Source organism: Ciconia boyciana, chromosome 1 (assembly GCF_034638445.1).
Source record: "Ciconia boyciana chromosome 1, ASM3463844v1, whole genome shotgun sequence".
Lineage (NCBI taxonomy): Eukaryota > Metazoa > Chordata > Aves > Ciconiiformes > Ciconiidae > Ciconia > Ciconia boyciana.
The window spans coordinates 41,699,033-41,717,860 of record NC_132934.1 but is presented as its reverse complement, the minus strand read 5'-3'; the positions used below and the strand labels follow the sequence as shown (position 1 = coordinate 41,717,860).

At 37.9% G+C, this 18,828-nt stretch overlaps 1 protein-coding gene across 3 annotated transcripts in view; it reads right to left on the bottom strand.

Moving 5' to 3' along the window:
- Positions 1-18,828, bottom strand: part of TRHDE (thyrotropin releasing hormone degrading enzyme) — a 222,854-nt gene that overhangs the window by 84,537 nt on the left and 119,489 nt on the right. For all 3 annotated transcript variants that reach the window (XR_012042899.1, XM_072863690.1, XM_072863704.1), the window contains exon 7: positions 12,508-12,573. Coding sequence is in view for 2 of the 3 variants with exons in the window: in XM_072863690.1 (XP_072719791.1) it covers positions 12,508-12,573 (66 nt within the window). In the remaining variant the exon portion in view is untranslated. The remainder of the gene's footprint in view (positions 1-12,507; positions 12,574-18,828) is intronic.

Below are 18,828 nucleotides of genomic sequence, written 5' to 3'. Positions count from 1 at the left end.
GCTCTACCTCCCTGTTTTGTATTTAATTCCTGCTCCTGGGTGCACATCCTCCTCCCTTCAGCCTACAATATGTTCTTGTTGAACAGTTTTATACATGACTGTTGTATCTCACCGAAGATTTAGAGCTACTAATAAAACATTTAGTTCAGGTGGAAATCAGGCTCTAAGGCTCTGGCTATCAAATCCAGCATGTTTGTTTTCCCAGAAATTTGTATACTTAACCTTAAGACACCAGACACCATCTGACAGATGCTGACTCACTGACTTTAACATGCCACCTCTTTTTCCTCTTTCCTTCACACTACTAACATCAAAGCTGCTATCGCACATTATCTTGACATTGCCTAACATCCAAATAAAAAAGCTTGGGCAAGGGTCAGAGGCAGGAAAGTACTGCGTATGTTTGCAACGGTGAGTGACAAACAAGAGGGAGCGAACACCAGTGGTAAAGCAAGCTACCAGCAAGCTACAAAGAAGTGAAGATTCCTGTAAGAGAGGAAGACTACTGAATAGAAAAGCTAAAACAGACAACTAGGTTTGCAGTATTTTTCAGCTGTATAACAGACTAACCCTTGAGAAAGAGCCTTAAGGAACAGAAGTGATCACCCTCCTGGCTGGACAGTCAGACAAGCAGTAGAGTACAAAATAAGGAGTAGGTAAATTCACCTTATTGGTCATGGTGAACATTGTATAAGGCAAATTAGATGGGGGTTAACTCTATTTGTGTCAGAAGTAATTTGTACAAGTGAGTCAAACAAAGAACAGCACTGATCAGACCACTTATCAAAGCACTACTGCAAAGCCAGCTAAGAAAAACCTTGGAAACAGATTTTTCCAGGTCAAGTAAGCCAAGCAACTTCTTCACCTTCTACATCAGTTTTACTAAGAGTGCCCAAAACTGCTTCCAGGCACCCTTGTCAGAAACTGCCAACCTACAGAATACAGTAGAGTCATGGAATATACTCTTTCATGAGTGAGTTCTACCAGAGTATCAAAAATGTCGATATCCTTCCTATACTTTAATCTATTATTGCATTAAAATGTGTTCCTCCAACAAAAAATGAAGTTACTTACTGGCCAACAAGCCAAGAATTAAACTACCTACCTAGTTAGTTTAAGCATTTCAACCTACAATAACAAAAACCAGCATCAAAATTATATTGAAACAGGAAGCACATAAGGAATGTAAGGCCATACCTGCAGTGTAGATAGTCCCCGCCTAATACTAAAATTATCACATCTGTTTTATATACAGACACAGCATCAAATGCATGATGCTGCCTTGAGCTACAGTTTGATGACACTTTGGTGGTACAGCCAGACAGAGTACCTTCCACAACCTCTGCTCCTCCTTGTCCCCATCCCCTTGTTTGTGAGGCTGCTTTGCAAACTAGGCCTCTGAGATGGCCTGTATAGGAAGTAAATCTATCATTCTGCACCAAGGACACCCTTTCTTCCTTGATCAAGTTTACCAAAAAGGACTCCAAACTCTTCCACTGCTACAAATGAATTGGCACTGGGTGGCCATGCACGGATGGGAACAAGCGGCTGGAGGTAGCATTGAGGGAAACAGAAGGGTGGCTTCCTAAGCCAGTGTCCTGTCCAAGTGTCCACCAAGTATTACGAAAGAGACCAGACAGGAGACACGGTGCTAATTTCAGAATACAGTTAAGTGAAAGATTATCAATGTATCGCATTTAAGGGAAACAAAAAGTTTATTTTGAAGTGCATTTCTCTAAAAGCAATGCTCAAATGTTCTTTTCAAATGTTCAACTAACAGTTGATGGTATCATTCCTCATCAATAAGCTAATTTTTACAGTGAATTAGTTAACCTTCATTAAACCCTATGAACAGACACTGTCATTCAGCACTGAAGTAGACTAAGCTCAGGGACTTCAAGTCACAATGAAAACACTATCATGAATTAAAGTAAATGAAAAAACAGTTAACTTCAGTTTTGAAAGTGCCCACATGGGGCTACAATGAGCTTTAACTAATCCAATTACAATTCACACCTTCAGCTACTTTGAATGAACTTTGTGTGTCCCTGTATAAACACAGCTTAAACCTTGTTTACTTGGCATTAAAAGTAAAACTCTGAATTAGAATTTTACACCACTTTGAACAATCAAAGAATATAGCTTCTAAGGATAATCTTTTTTTTCCTCCTTATTTCTAATAATTCTACACATATCAGTGGAGCTACGTGTTGAATCTCTTCCACATAGAAATTTATTGGCTAACATATTTTAAGTGATTAGTAATTCTATCTCTTCATTTTCTGAAAGTGGTGTCCCTGTAAGATATCCAGGCCTGGCAGCTAGGACTGGGGATTTTTTATTTTTTTTTAATCTTCTCCAAATCTTTTTTGTCTTTTTCTTTAAATAATAACACCAAAGAATTATTTTATCTGCTCCATATACAATCACACTTTCTCAACTGCTAATTTATCCAGCCTGCATTTTTACCATTAGCTGCATTAAGCAATTAAAAATTCTTAAGAGCAAGTAACACTTTCAATGTTCCCAATAATTCCACTGTGGTACCACAAGAAAGCAATATTTAAAGTGTCCACTATCAGGAACTTTTTAGCTAACTTCTAGGTTCAAACTCACAAATAGGTAAAAAGAAGTTAAAAAAAGCCTGAGAGGTGTGCAACATACTTCAGAGGCATCATGCAAGTATTCACTTCAGATGCGTTTTTGCCTTCTCTTTGGGCCACTATCTTAGTCAATGCATATAATCCTAGGGAAGGAAATGAGTGGAATCCCATCAATGTACACCAGCTGAAATTCCAGCCTTTTATTTTCAAAAGGTATATTTAGATTTTTTTCACACACAACAGTGATACAATGCTCGCAATCAGCAGCAACTGGAAAATATCCACTGTCAACATGTCATATCTGCAATTAAATCATTATATCCAAGCAGCAAGCTATAACTACTAATCAGGAAGAGTGATACTGGAACCATATATGGAAATAAATCTTAATTTTCTCTAGAGCCAATGATGCTGAATAGGCCATATAATTATAGTATTTTACTTTGTCCTTTTTCCTTTGTAATTCATAATACTCCCATACGCTCTAACAATAATCAGATCAGAACTGACATTTCTGGCATTATATGGGTCAATGGGATTTTTAGCACTGATTTCAGTGGGAAAAGAATTAGGGCAATGTTGAGAGCATCTCATCCACGGTGTTGGAAGTGTAACACTCATGTAGAGGATACAGACAGGACCTGCTTCCTGTCCCAAACAGCTCGCTGTCCAGGCTGAGACACAAGAGAAACTAGAAAGAGAAAGGAGGAGGCAAGAGCCATCATTAAGTCAATAGGACTGCTTTCTTCGCTCTACCTGCTTCTTGTTGATAAGAGACTAGTACTGTAAATCAGAAGTAACCCAACTGAAATCAATATGGCCCTGTCATTTTCATTCCAACACAAGAAAAGAATCAAACCTCAAACCACTGTAAGAAACACAATTTTGCAATTAATACATCTTCTGCATTGCAACTCAGTGAAGCCAAAGTGAATGGGGCATCTAAAACAGATTCAAAATTTGTACTCAGGCAAATTTCCAGCTACTTTAAAATATATCCTGCTTTGCTGGGAATCCTTATTAAAAGATCAGAATTATTAAATGGAGAGGTTTCTTTCCCTTGTAAAATTCAGCTTCACCTATTAACTATTAACATGAGGAGGAAGGAGATTCCATTTTGAAACACAGCAACAGCAATTGCAGTGCGGTGGCAAAACAGTTTGCATGCAAAGTCTAAAGGGAACAGTTAGAAGGATTGCAGAGTTATTGCCTAGCAGAGTCTGATGCTATCTGCTGTGCAGTGAGATACCTGCTAGTATATTAAGCTTGGCTTTAAAGAAAAATGTATTTGATGTATTACTTTGTAGTGGCACTGAACTACTGAGCTAAGAACAAATCTTACAGAAATAAAGTACTCTTTGAAATTGAACTGCATATATTTGACTGAATTTGTACATTCATTTTAGTTCTGCCTTGTTTAGTTGTACAATACATTTGAACCTAAAACCAGATATTGCTCAAAAAATATATTTTTAATGCACAAAAAAAAATGACGGAATGTTTTCCAGAGATATTTGGATGGCACCTGCTAATTGTGACAGGTTGGCTGCTCATTCCTCTGCATTAACTTTAACTATGCCCAGGGATTGCTAACCAAGCAAAAAATCTCTGCTCTACTTTTCTGTAATTTTTTCTATAGAAGCCCCAAAATTGGAAAGAAATTAATGCAACTTACTATGAAAAGGTCACCATAAATGACTCAAGAAAACTTACTGTAAGTATGATTTGCATGTCACTGTGTCTAGATCATAATGACCTGCAACATTTGTACAGTAACAATGAATAACAGATAGGAAAGCAGTAACAGTAAAGCTTTGACTTTGCTTATAAGTTATTTGTTGTTTGTATCAATTGAGTAAATGTTTCTCATGGTGCAAAAGACCATCAGACAATACAGTCACTAGAGCTGCATTTAATTTTGCAACCCGAAGACACCTTAAAAATCATTAGCATTTACATCTGGCTATATGCTACTGTGTCTACCTAGCTACAGTAACTGAACTTTAAATGTATGTAGAGAAAGAGAAAAGAAGAGGAAGAGGGAGGAGGAGGAGGAGAAGAAAGAGAAGGAGAAGAAAGAGAAGGAGAAGAAAGAGAAGGAGAAGAAAGAGAAGGAGAAAGTTTTGATGATGGCTTATTTTATCCAGTAGGGATTCAGCTTTTTTCTGAATGTCCTCCACTAGGCTGAACAGAAGTAGATTTATTTCATTTCTGACGTGTTTTAAGTGTTAACTAGGAGCTCAATCCTGCAATCTTTGTGCTGGAAATATCCCCACTGACTTCTAAAGAGCTAATGGAAATTTTGATTGCTCGAGGATGGCAGAATCGCACACAAAACATGTACTTCCAGCGCCCTGTAAAGTCCATTGTGCTGCCTCATAGCAACAGAGGCGAGGTTGCCACTGAGCTCCTATCAGGAAAACAGTATAATTTCATTCCAAAAGAAAATATTTTCTTAAATAGCTGCTCAGCCCGCTGATGTTATCTGAGAATTTATACCTATCATTCTTACTCTTAATAATTCCTGTAATAAAAATGAAGGAGAAAATAGTCATAACTGAATTTCACATGCAACAAAATAAGAGAAGCTCACTGAAAGCACAGCAAGTGAATACGTACGCGGTATCTGTAATATGACTGCACCATTGTCATAAAGGGCAACCCTGTTCTGAGGAAACAAACTTAACTTGTTAAATAAATAGTGTGTATACTAATTGTTTTTCTTTTCGTAAGAAGCTTTAGCAATGGAGCAATAAAGAAACATTTCATCCTAGCTGAAGGACAGCACGACTTCCTCCTAATGAAGGTGACACCGACTGTAACCTTGCTCTGAACATGGGCACTGGGGACATCGCCGGCTACGGAGGTTCAGCAGCACCTGCCATTATCACTCTTTATACCTCTCCCTGCTGGGACCTCCAATGTGGCCAGAACATAACTGTTGGAGCTGAAATCTCGTCTTCAAAATGCCTGTCTCGGACCGAATTCTTCTCCAAAATTTCAGTCAACACCAGAACGAAAGTATGCAAAAATATCACATTTTACCTTTTCTTGGCACTCTTTCCTTTGAAAAGCTCTGCTGTCCCCATGCACTGGAGCAGAGGTCTTAAGGTGAGAAGGAAAGTGATCTTGTTTCAGGAATGTGCTTAGTTCCTAGCACTGATCAAGTTTAGGTGAGCTAGCAGCTAGAGAGTCCCTCTCTCTCCCTGTACCGACGGCTCACAGCTGCCTACGCTTACAGGGAGGTTTAGGGCCCTGAAGCAGAAAGTGAAGAGCCCGTCTCTCCCTTCTCTCGGCAATCCCCGACAGCCGCGGTAGAAAACCATCAGATCCAAACACACTGGGGACAAAAAGCAGAGCAGAAAGGAGGGAAAGGAGTTAATATAACCAAATAGGAATATTCTGCTAATGCAGCATTTTAGGAAAAAGCTCTCTCTGCACAGCACCTATGTTATATCGGGCAAAAAACACCAGCAGTCAAGACGGGTGGCTGCTCTAATTGTGGGTGCATTACCTAAGGCCGTGTAGCGTGATTTGTAGCAGCGCTGGGCTCTGTGACCAAACCTGATGTGAAGTCTGTTCTGAATATCTGAAATAGATTAGAATGCTAAATACTTTGACAGAACATCTTCTTGGGTTTCAAAACAGATATCCAAATTTCATGGATCTTTTTTGTTTTAATCACATTGGTCCAATTTGCCCCCAAAGGTGCAGGCACTCCACTCTCACTGATTTATTTATAGCAACATTAATTGTGTGACTGACGTTTTCTGAAGGCCCACCTGGGTGCCACTAGAGGCTGAGCTGCAGCCATGCTGAGTGCTCACAGCTGACGACAAAGCCCGTGGAAGCTGTGCTTTGAACACATAAACTCTTCCAATCCATAAGTGCTAAGACACATGGGAGGGAAAAGTGCTGCACTGGGCATCTCATATTGCATACTCCACACTTGTGTAAATTTTTGACTTTCATTTCTTTGGGCCTAGATCTCCATTTATAAAATGAGGCTAGCACCACCCCTTCCCTCCCTATGAGGTTTATGTCTTCTGTTCACTAACTGTCGGTGATATAGTCTGATACCATACCGGATAGCATTGAAGAAAATTGTGAAAATTAAGAACTGGGGCCACAAAGCCCATGAAAAGTATACAAAACTACTGAATAGAAGGACAATTCAGTTAGCATGGTCCACTTTGTGAATTGAATCAGGCATTGTCCTATGTAGAAAACACTGGGAAATTGCATAATTAAAAATCCTGGTTAACGTGCATACAAAAAAGGAAAAGAATGTAAAGATAAAATTAACTTTAGCATTTATCAATAACTGTATATTTAAATGATGCATCTTCAATCACATTTTTTCTTTAAACAGAAGCATTTTGCTATACACACAGTATACTCAAATCCTTTTGGAGCTAGAGAAAGGACTTCCATTTTTGGTAGTGATATCCGAATCTGGCCCTTACTATGCTGTACATCTTTAACACTTTCAAAGGAAAAAAATATTGTGACACTGCAACTTACAGAAGTTTCTTACATAAACTGTTACTGACCTACTTAAGTCACGGTGGAAAAAGCTACAGAAAAAGTCCGTAACACTGAATTCATTTAACAAATGTAAACCTAAAATGCAGAGTGATGTAAACTACAAGCAGGAGAAATGCTGAGGGGCCAGAAAAGGTGAAAGATGTTATCAATCTCGTATGACACGCAGTGTAGAAAACAGTAACGTCAGCTCCTATGAGATTTCCTGTGACTTCCTATGTCCTGCTTTTAACATGCTCAAGTTTTCTTGTTGACAACTGTCAGTAGAAGTGAGACAGTTTAAAAAATAAAGGGATCAGTAGCAACTAACTTAAGGACAGGTCATACCCAGTATGCCCATGATGATACTTTGATGTCCACCAAGGTCATACACTCTGTGCTCTTCTAAACCAGAGGAGATGGGTGCAGAATTAGCTGAAAAGTACTTTAGTCAACATCTACTAAATGCACCAGCAAGGTGAGCTGCAACACCAGAGGTACTCCAGCTGTAAAGATGCTCCTGGCCTGGTGGCAAAAGTTACATCCTCCCACTGAGCAGAGGAAGACTCCAGGTAGTTCCATGTGCACTGTTGACCCAGGGACAGTGTCACAGCTCATTGCTTCACTGAGCCTGATCCTAAGGTGTCTGATTTTTTTTGTTTTTACAGAAAACTCTATTGAAGTCTCTAATGATGTCTCATTTTAAACAGCATACAGCTAATTGTTGTGAATTGGGAATTAAGATATAATAAATAGGTATGATAAAATAAGTACACTGAAATCTGTTTAATATACTATGTAAAAAATAGATTATAAAATAATACTGTGGAAATAGATGAATACATTTCTTGTGCTACTAGATTGTTGGACAGAAGTGGCAAACAATATGGAAAATAGCATATTACAGCTTTATTTTACACCTAGAAAGTTTCTGATAGGGTTTCACATTGACTGCCACAATTCAAAAAGAACACAGGCATGCACAGAGGTGCCTAAAAAGCAGGAAATATTAAGCAGTGTGGGTGAAAGAAAGTCTAACTAGCCAGCTTGATGACAGTAAAAAGTGATTGAAATCTGAACCTTGCTGTATTTAACAGCCTGCATGTCACATTTCCCCAGACAGCTCCTCTGAAAGGTTGACCAATTTCTTTCAATACAGTGGCCACTCAGCAGCACCAAAAAAGACAGCGTATATCCAAAGCACTGTATGGAAATTCTTCTTCCAAATGTACAATGTGAAGCCTAAAGTACAAAAGCAGTTAATTTATCACAGAAGCAGAGATTCCTACAGTAACTAATTCAAACTGCTGATGATGCACTAAATCAGAGTGAGTGATGAACACATACATAGCAGCAAGTGAAGTTCAAAAGGATACAGATCTATGTGATCAATGAGCTGCCACATGGCAAATGAAATGCAGTGTTGACAAACGTAAAGTAATAGAGATGAGGCTTCAAAATAATCAAACCGAATATAAGAAAAATTTAAATAAACTAGTGCAGAAATGTCTCATTACAGAGCTGGAGGTGCCTCTTTACACACATCTAAGTACCAGACCTTCAAATCACTGGTCTTTCTCTCTATATTTAATATGAAAAAAACCCCCCACTGATAACTTGAAGAGGTGCCTTGCCATAAAGCAGTAAAACCTTCCAGGAAATGTAATACAGCGACACCAGTCATGTAAGCAACCATCTATTTCAAGCACACAGATTAGGAACAACAGCCTACAGATGAAAATCTCACACAAATCTAGTATTATATTGCATATTACTGCCCTGAGTGATGACTGAATGATAAGGCCAACTTACAGTTTCTTTCTCTACCAATCTATGCAGTTCAGAAACATAATCAGAGCAAGTGGTGCTGACCAAGCCTCTTCATACTCTAATCACTGTCCTAGCTGATTAATGGCTTTTTGACTGAAAAGCAACACCACTTTGTAAGAAGAGTACTGGCATTCAGTGACATGCACCTCTTGAATTTCCCTGGAGCATAAGAAACTTTGCACATCATGAAGGATGTCAGGACTTTTAAAAAGAAAGAAATCACCTACTGTGAGAAGGAAGGGCTTATTAGACATTTTCTACAAAAATAATAGCTGTGGCTTTCTCATATGCAAGTGTTACCAGCTGTGGCTATTACTGTCATTATTCAATTATTTATTACAGCCAATATATTCTCTTTTGGTTCTGTCTGTGGAGTGCTATGTGAAAACAGTGAGAAAGTTCTGTCTTTGTAATAAATCTTCTGTTTGAAAATGTCACATGATTCAAGACATCATATGTCTTGGAAGGGCTTCCAGAAAATCATACCTTCACTAGATAGTCTCTTGGCTGCAGTTTTATTGTGGAACTTCCACACTATAATCCAATGGTCTTTCACAGTATATTTACCATGATAGGAACAGGCTAGTTATTCCTGACAGATAAGAATCTCTCCAAAGCCATCTATGCTGTAAAACTGAGCATCTCTACTACGATTTTACCTCCTTGCAGACTCCTCAACAGAACAGTCTGCTGAACTGTTAGGGATGATGTGCACCTTTGTACATTTGCTTCAGCTCATATTCATTGTTAAACAATACCCAACAAAGAGCCCCACACTCCTTCATCAACTTTTTTCTTCTTTTTAACACAAATGATTGCTTTCTTTGACATTAAGGGATTTTTCTCCCCCAAGCTATCTTGATCTGCTTTTCAAAAAGTCCACCTGCAAGGTGATAGCATGTAATTAGATTAAGAAAAAAGTGGTAACAAACAAAAAAGGTAGCTATCCCATTTGTTTCTTGCTCTAAACCTTATCTTTTCCTCTCCTTAACCAAAAGGTTAGCACATTTGTTGTAGCTTCTCTTATATAAAAGCTCTAATTCTGTAGCTCTTCATTAGATGATGAACCATACCCTGATTTCAATGAAACCACAAACACTCAACGCAAACAAAAAAAGGACTACTCATTTTGGTTTATGTTAGTGTAATAAGACTACAGGAATACTCTTTTTTTATCACCTGTGAAACACTTAAGGACATACCTAATACACTAAAAAGAACTGAAATAATGTTAATATTATTAACACTGATGTGCTCCATGTACTGGAGGCTAATGAAAAACAAAGCAAATAAGATAATGTGAAGGTCCTTCAGAACTCAGTTACTCAGCAAGCCATTAGAATAACCAGGAGGAATGAACCATCAAGTGCACTTTCAGAGTATTTGTTATTTGAAGAGACTTATAAATAGTAATAATACTTGATATTGCAGCTATCCTTGAGAAAGGCCATCTAGTTGAACATTAGAACTCCATGATAAAACTGGATTCAAGGCAACATAATGCTAAATCCCAAGCAATGGTACCAGGTCTAAAGAGCTAAAAAGCCTAAACCAATGCATGATAGAAAGGGTAAATTACTCCTCCAGTTCCCCTTATCATTAGCAAAGCTAGCCTCCCAACTCTACAGTGCAGGAACACTATTTTGTTAGATCCACAAAACACAAAGAATTAAATGACTGGCAGACATTTCCAATTGTATAATTTGTAGCTTATGAACCTTATGTTTTATTTTGTTCAACCTGAAGACGTACACATGGAAGATCTCTATCTGGATTTCACACAGTTTTTATAAAAGAAGTTAGAATACCATCTTCCTACAGAACTGATGCCAAGACTTTCACCAGTCAGATTTTCACAGGTAGATTTTTCATAGACTTTCATTAGCAAACAGAAGAATTCCTATTTAGAGCAGAGCCGTTGAAAAGCAGAAATAATAGGAAACCACTCAAATCAAAAAACAAAGCTCTATTACAACTTTATGGTAATTATGATTATTTAATCCCTGCATAGCCCTATTCTTTGATCTGAACTTTTTTCTAAATTTATTTCAGGACAATTTCCACACTGTTATTTCTCAGGCAAACATAGAAGAAAATAGAAAAATGCGGTCTGAGATGCATGTATTAGAACTTTCCCTTTCTAAAACCCTGGGTGAAATGCTTTTTTGGGAAAAAGTGCCACTGAATTTCCATATGAATGGATCTGTGCAGGCAAAAGTTTCTGGTTGGAATACGGAGATTTCTGGACTAAGGACAGAAGTCTCATTGGTTTAAATGAGATGGGGGTTTTACCCTTGACATATACAACCTTTTATGAAGGAAACTTTTGATGTAAAGATTTCTTATCTGGATAAGAAGATTATCTAACTGATCTGACCTGATGTTACAATTAAGAAAATGATCCAACTGAGTCCTGTGAGTAAGTTATGCTGCAAACCCTGAATGTCCTGTAAACTCTCCAGAAAGCTGTATTTCCCCAGCAGGTTTCCTTTCTTTGCCTATTGCATGGAACACACCTCTCTGACAGAACCAATGCATTTATTTAACTTTTGTTTTATATTTTATCTTCCAATTTATTTTGGTTAGAGGTAGAATTATTCTGTTAAAAAATGACCTGATCCTAGACATAGTTTATTTAAATTTCAAAATGAAAAGCTTACTAAGAACAGATAAGATTGATTGCTCTTTCCATCTTAGCATAATTGTATTTCAGGTGAACATCAATTTACTTTAAAGGACACTTCTAAGTAGCAGGCTGCATCATACATAATTCATTAATCACAGCTGCCTGTAACATGATTTACTCAAGCAGGTTTCAATGGAATAGAGGGAGTCACATTGTTTTTTATGCTTTGGCTTGTTTGTTTTTAAATAGTTTACGAATCACCCATTTGCGCTGAATTATTGCTGAAAAGAGTTCATCCTTGGTAATCAGCATGTTGAATTTCTTTCTCTTCGTACAGAAATGTTACCTCTTTAAATTTCTTTTAAAAGGCAGAGTGAGTTTTCAAAACATCGTTAAGGCAGAGAGCACTCCATGCTTATCAAAGGTAAAAATAAAGCTCAAGGATTTTGCTATGGGGGAAGGGAAGGCAAAAATATTTATCTGGAAAGCACTACTAGTTTTAGGGCTGTGTATTTCTGGCTGGCTTGACATCATTTGTTGTTATTTGTTATACCAGCATGCAAATGTAATTGAAGAGAAGTAGTTCTTTCCTCAGTTAGCCCTTCACACAGTTGTCACATGGATAAAATGGCTGTTATGTGGCAATCTGCACAAAACGGACACAAAACCGTGTGCCAGTTAAAGTGCAATCGCTTGATATACCAAGAAATATAGGTAAAACTGGGGGCACTGCAATGTGTGTTGCACTACTCAGCGTCTTCCATCAAATTTGGCTTCAGGGATATGTTGGTGCCTCGGATGGTCCTGAAGTAAAGAAACATTTACACAAAATAGATGCAAATATAGTTTTAAAAGAAATAAGAGAGAGAGAGAGAAACTTCTAGAAACGCACACCTACACAAAGACAGAAATGCCTTTACTTACTTGTAAGCCCACTTGAAACACAGAGTGACCCATAAAGTTAGCCAACATTCGAATTAGAGCTGCACCCTGTGGGAAATAATAGAGAAAAAAAGAAGTTACCCTTTTTGCATGTCAATATTACATAATAATAACAATCTGAAGTAAGCATTTCCATCCAACACTATCATCTTGGAAACTTATGATTAATATAATCTTTATTTGTGCTGGAATGAAAAAAAGAGAGAAAACATAATGCAAATGCTTACAAGGAAAAGTGAGGAATTAGATTGGTACTGTTAATATCCTGCCCCGTATACTGAATGAGGTGCCGATCATAAAACGCGCTCTCTCCACTGCTGGAGCACGGATGTGTCAGCTCCACAGCTGGTTGCCACCAGCCTCTCTGTGTGCTCATCAGTACTGCACAGTTTTGAATGAGGGCAAAAAATAATGTCCATGCTAAATTCTACCACACCGATTATTTATAATATTTTTACCTCCATTATACTACTGTAAATCAGGATTTAGTGAAACTACTTTCCTTTGTAAAAGGCTTCAAGATCTGATGATCTGGAAGTGAATCATTTTCATAAGAATTTTATAAGATGTGGATATACTTATTTGACTTATTAATAGCCAACTTATTTCCCAGACCATCATGCAAAGAGGTAAGTACTTGTACAATGATCTTTCTCTACTTATATCAGTTCTTATCCCTTTGTCCCTTCAGGCAAAGAAGAGAGATCTAAAAAAAATCTTTTGTTTCACAGATGATTCTAATTCTCGGTACTTACACCAAGAAAGAGAGAGATACTTGCTAGAGTAGCTTTCTTTAAGGCATCCCTTTTGTGTTTTCTCAGTCCCTCTCAGAACCACAATTGCTGTGTATTTTCCCCTTGCACAAGTGCTCTATTTCAAGCAGAAATATCTTTGCAGATCTGATTTGATGATTTAGCTATAATATCCCACTTTGCAATCCAATTTCAAGACAACCAGCCTTCCAATCCCATTAATCAAATATTATACTTAGTACTGATCACTACCCAAGAGGGAGGACACTTTCAATTTAAAGTCAGTGAATCAAAGGCCATAAGAAAACATGATGCTAGAACTCAACAACCTCAGCTACAGATGTAGGTTCAGGAATTAGGCTAATGCTCAAATAGGAAATTAAAAAAAAAAAAAAAAAAGAAAAATTTCACGGATTCAAATATTCACAGGTTCTAAAGCCAAAAGGACTATTACAACAATATAATCTAACTTCCTGCATTAATAGAGGTCAAAGAGTAATTGAGGCAGAAACCCTATTGCTTCTCTTTACACAATAGCATCTATTTTAGGAAGATTCAAGAAAAGGAAAATGTTTCAAAGTACTACATAACTTGTCACAACTAATATTTACTCTCACAGTGAAAATGTGCACCTTTTTACTAATTTGAATTTCTCTAGCTTCAGCTTTCAAAACAAGATTTTATGTCTTTTCCTGCTAGATTAAAGTTCAAAATAGTTTTGGAATTCAACTGTTGTCCAATTTTTAGACTGTTTAACATGTTCCACTCATTTTTTTGCATAGTGCCTATTTCTGAAGTACTGAAGGAATTATCTGTAATAACCACCATTTGAAATAGTTATATAAATCAAAAAGATTAGTAAATTATTAGTAAATCTTAAGAAACACAACAAGTTCTTCAAATAGGAAGCAACAACAAATAATACACAGTTACTAAAGTAACTGAAGGAAAAAAAAATACAATTAATTCAGGAGATGTTTCTAATTGCTTATAGGAATTGAACAGTGGATAAAACAAAAGATGGTGTTTGCATTATTAACTCTATGCTATGTTTTTATGGTTGTACCTGATCTTACTGGGAGACCAATCATGTCTGGAACACACAGTAGTATAGAAAATAATCCCTATTGAAACAGATTATTACCTGAACACACAAGAACATAGGTCAGGAAGCATTATTACCCTTCTTTTACCAGAGGAACAGAATGAGTAAAGTTCTCAGATATGTTTAAGCAGATAAATAGCAGATAAATCTGTCTAAGCAGATAAACAGCAGATAAAAAAACCTAAGAAATAGATAAATCTTATTTATCCAATAAGTAACTTGGGCACGGCAACCCAAAACATCTATAGCAGAACCAAAAATATATACTTTTCACGAAATCTGGAAGTCCTACTTACAGCTTCCAGAACAACAGTACGCTTGTCCCAGCTCTGCCATCTTCCCCACACAGGGAATGCAAACGCTTTCTTATTTGCTGAAGGATAGTATAGGAAATGAGAGAGAAGGAAAGGAAAAGGATTCTGAAGAAAAAGTGGAAAATGGAAAACCAGGTAAACTCGAGGGGAAAAAACTGTCCTGGGGAGACGGAAGGAGAAACGGGAGCAAATGCAGCTGGACAGAAAATTGTGGGACATCTTTTCCAGTGTGGATGGAAAAGAAATGGGAGGAAGAAAAGGGAGGAAACGACTTATTTCAACCTGTCTTGCACTTTGAAAGCAGACAGAACAGAGAACAGCGAAACATTCGTAAGAAGAGCAGAAGCAATCAATACATTCCCAGCTCTGGGAAAGGAAGGGAAGGGAAAGGCAGCAAACACTGGTGCTCTGACTGGAGATGAAGAGAAATAGGTTTGCAGGGAGAAGGACTAAAAAGCAAGAGGTATGCAGAGTAACTGGCATAAAGAAGAGGGCTTACTGAACAGAGGAGCTGGGAGGATGACCCTAACCAGAGGGTCCTGGGAGATAAAGAAGGTATGTGCAGTAAGTTCAGCTACAGAAGCAAATGAACACACGGCCTTGGAGTCATCTGAATGGCCCAATGTGCTAGCATTGCCACTGCCTATCTGCCTAGCAAGCAGTGAACTAGATGGAGTCCAGAGGACCTATGCTTCCATACCTTCTGAAAGCTTCTCTGACCTAGACCTAAACCTACAGAAAAATCCTAAATCACAACAGAACTGTCCTGCTGCAGAGGATGCTCTTTGGAACCTGTCAGCATCGTTCCCTGAACACCCTGACAGGTAACCCATCTGCTCCCCACTTCACTCCCAGGGCCACTTCTGCTCTGCCAACATTTGTCCAAGTGAGGAATGATGTATGGAGTCTTGAGAAGTGAACCTGGCTCTCTTACAGGGCAGAATGGCCATTTATTGATGACTTAAGTGCCTTCCTCCAGGCAGTGGATGACTCAGTACCTTGTCAAGAGGTAAAACACATTGGTTTAACAGGTCTAGTGGAAAGCAATTCCTTCCTATTCAAAAAACATACCTACATTCCTGCCAGTGTAAAATCTGACTCACCTTAAGCCATCGTACCCCACCTTAATAAAAGTCTATTCAGACAAATACAGCGGATATTCAGTCAATGATTAATGGCACTACCCGGCTCTGGTGAAGCACTGTTCCTTAGCAGATCTCATGAGTGCTCTGTAAGATATTGATATCAATATCCTGCAAATTAAAGGGAAACTGAGGCACAACACAGCGAAATCATTTGCCGAATATCACCCAGCATGCTCCTCATATAACCTATGACACAGTCGAAGCTTCCTCAGCCTCAGCACTGCTATAGGAAAGGAAGGTAGAACATGTCAGCTACCCCATGGAAATCAACTGCACACACAGTCCTTTTCTGCAAAGTGCTCCCAGGAAAAAGCATGCTCATGGGCAATTACCCAACACTGGTTGAAGTGCTGTAAGTTTATGCTCTTTCTTTCCCTGAAGAAACTTGTTTGCCTACTCACACCATGGTAAAGACCATCCATAATTAAAATGAGGAGCAAAATTCCTTTATATGTGAGCTGAACTTGTCTTTGAAATCTACAAAATGCAGCGTCACAGCTAAAGCATTCAGTCTAATTCCCTCCATGCCAACATAGAATAACGTGATTGCAACCTTGATCTCCGATTAAATGAAACTAATTTTTAAAGACTCACTTCTATATTTTTTGATCCTGTGGTATCACTACAGGTCACAATTACTGTAAGTTAATTTAATTCTCTGACTTATTGAATGATCTAATTTTATTATATCTGATTTCTTAAACTAATTGTTTCATTTGCAACTTGCATCCTGTAATCATTTCTTATACAAAAGAAAGCACCAAATGGAATTTTCTTTAACAGGAAAAAATAAGTAAGTCTTATGCATGAACCCACAAAAATATGACTACTCCATACAATGCAGTACTGTTATACAGCCACACAGGAGGGGATACATCAGACCAAATGCAGGTATCTGTAGCATTTGTGTCTACAATTTCTTTAGTTGTTTAGACTTTCTTTACAGTCAATGGACAGCACCAGTCACTTCTGGGTGCACTTTATCTCATCTTAAAGGAGACCTCCAAACCGGTTGGGAGAATTGTACCCTAAAGGCACCCATCTCTTGTAATTTACTCCAAAAGTAGCCGTGGGTGACTAGCTCATATGTACGTATCTGCACTGCAGACATCTAAAATGAGGTGAGATGAATTCAACTGCATTGTCCAAAAAGGCCATGCAGTGACTCATTCCCCACTCTTGCAAAAGTTCTATACTAGTAAGTAGTTCCCAAGAATTTCTGAATTGTAGACATATAAAACTGGTGTGACATGACCCTTTTCTATATATATAGCCATATAACATATATCATATCTCAGTTTATTCTACATTGTCATACTTTCATATAAGAAAACCAGCAAAGGTAGACATTCAAGAGAGGGCCCTGAAGAGAGGGCAGTGTGCTTGCTAGCTGAAGGTGGATGTACCAAGCAGACAGCAAAGAAAAGCACTTAAAATAATGAACTGGTGAAGCAGTTGCAGTGAAGGAAACAATGTAAAAATCAGTAAACCAGTAGACAGGATTATGCAGAAGCTAGGAGGCAAGGGCAAGGGGCCATGTGTGAAGAGATACAAATGAGCAGTAAACTCATTCAGCATTATTCTTTAAGGACCAAAAACTATGTCGGTATTCTAAAAAGTACTCATGAGAGAAAAATGTCACCAACACAAAACAGAAACCATGAACTACAGCTGACTCTTGTGAGGGTACAATAATCTATCATTTTGTAAATGCATTGGAGTGGGGGAAGGCAAAGAGAGCATAAAAGGCTGACCCAGAAAAAGCATAGCTCTTCTGTCCTCCTTCCCACCAAAACTCATCATTTTTTTCTAGAACATCAACTTCTTTTTTCTTTTTGGTTCTGCTTTTGTGTGTTTTGTTGTTTTTGTTTTAACTGTAGGATTGAGATTCTTCTGATGGGATGCAGATGCCTACATTGTAGCTATCTGATGCTTACTCAGTTGTATACAGCTGAGCCAGCTGCCTGACTCCCTTTTAAAGGCAATGGAGAGAGAAGCAAGCACTTCAGCTCATCCTGATTCATCTCATCCAAAGACACGCATCTAAAATAGGACAGATTAATTTCACCCTAAAAGTGCCTGTTAATCTTCACTGATGACACAGGGAGGTTAGAGGACTAGTCAATTGCAGGGGTCTACACAGTGAACATTCCAAATGAGATTACATTAATTGCTCTGAAGATATTTTATCCTGCAACTTACAGAGCAACCTTTGAAAAAGTGAAAGCGTAAACAGTGCAAAAACACCTCCCTGAGTTTGCGAAGTCCAACACAGCATCTTGCAGGCTCACCTATCCGTTTCTCTCACGTAACACCAAATATCAGTAATAATAATTACACAGACCTCAGTATAGCTCTTCTTCAATGAATGTCCACCTTGCCATCCCTGTTTCAGGAATGAAAGCTATTTATTTGGATTGAGTTCAGAATGATCCCTTTTGTGACATAAAAGCTAAAATCAGGAAGTATCCTGGTATGAAAAACACCACCATGGTATCCAAGGTGTAAGTGGGGAGTGAGGTGCTGAGGAGAGGAGCACTGAACCACCAACAAAAATTACATAACTGAATTTCTAAAGAAGAAAAATTTTAATACGTCAATTTTCCACAAAACCTCCACCCATCCATTTTGCTTTTTCTTCTCTCATTTAAAAAAAAAAAAGAAAAGAAAAACAAAACCGACATTGAATACAGGTGATTTATTAACATTCTTCTATTGTGCAGTAGTCAGTTCAAATTCAGCCTTGATTAATATGTAATAGCACCGCTTGTTTTTCAAATACAATGGGACACAGATAGGAGGCCTACAGTTATTTTTCTGTATGCTTCTATCCCTGCAATTCAAGATTAGGGTCAGTATCTCTCTAGCTAAGGGAAATGTGAGTTACTCTATCGTCTACCTCAATTACACTAGATTTTATTCATATCATTGTTAGAGCTATTATTATCAATAATAATTTCTTATAATCACCTTCATCTTCATTGATT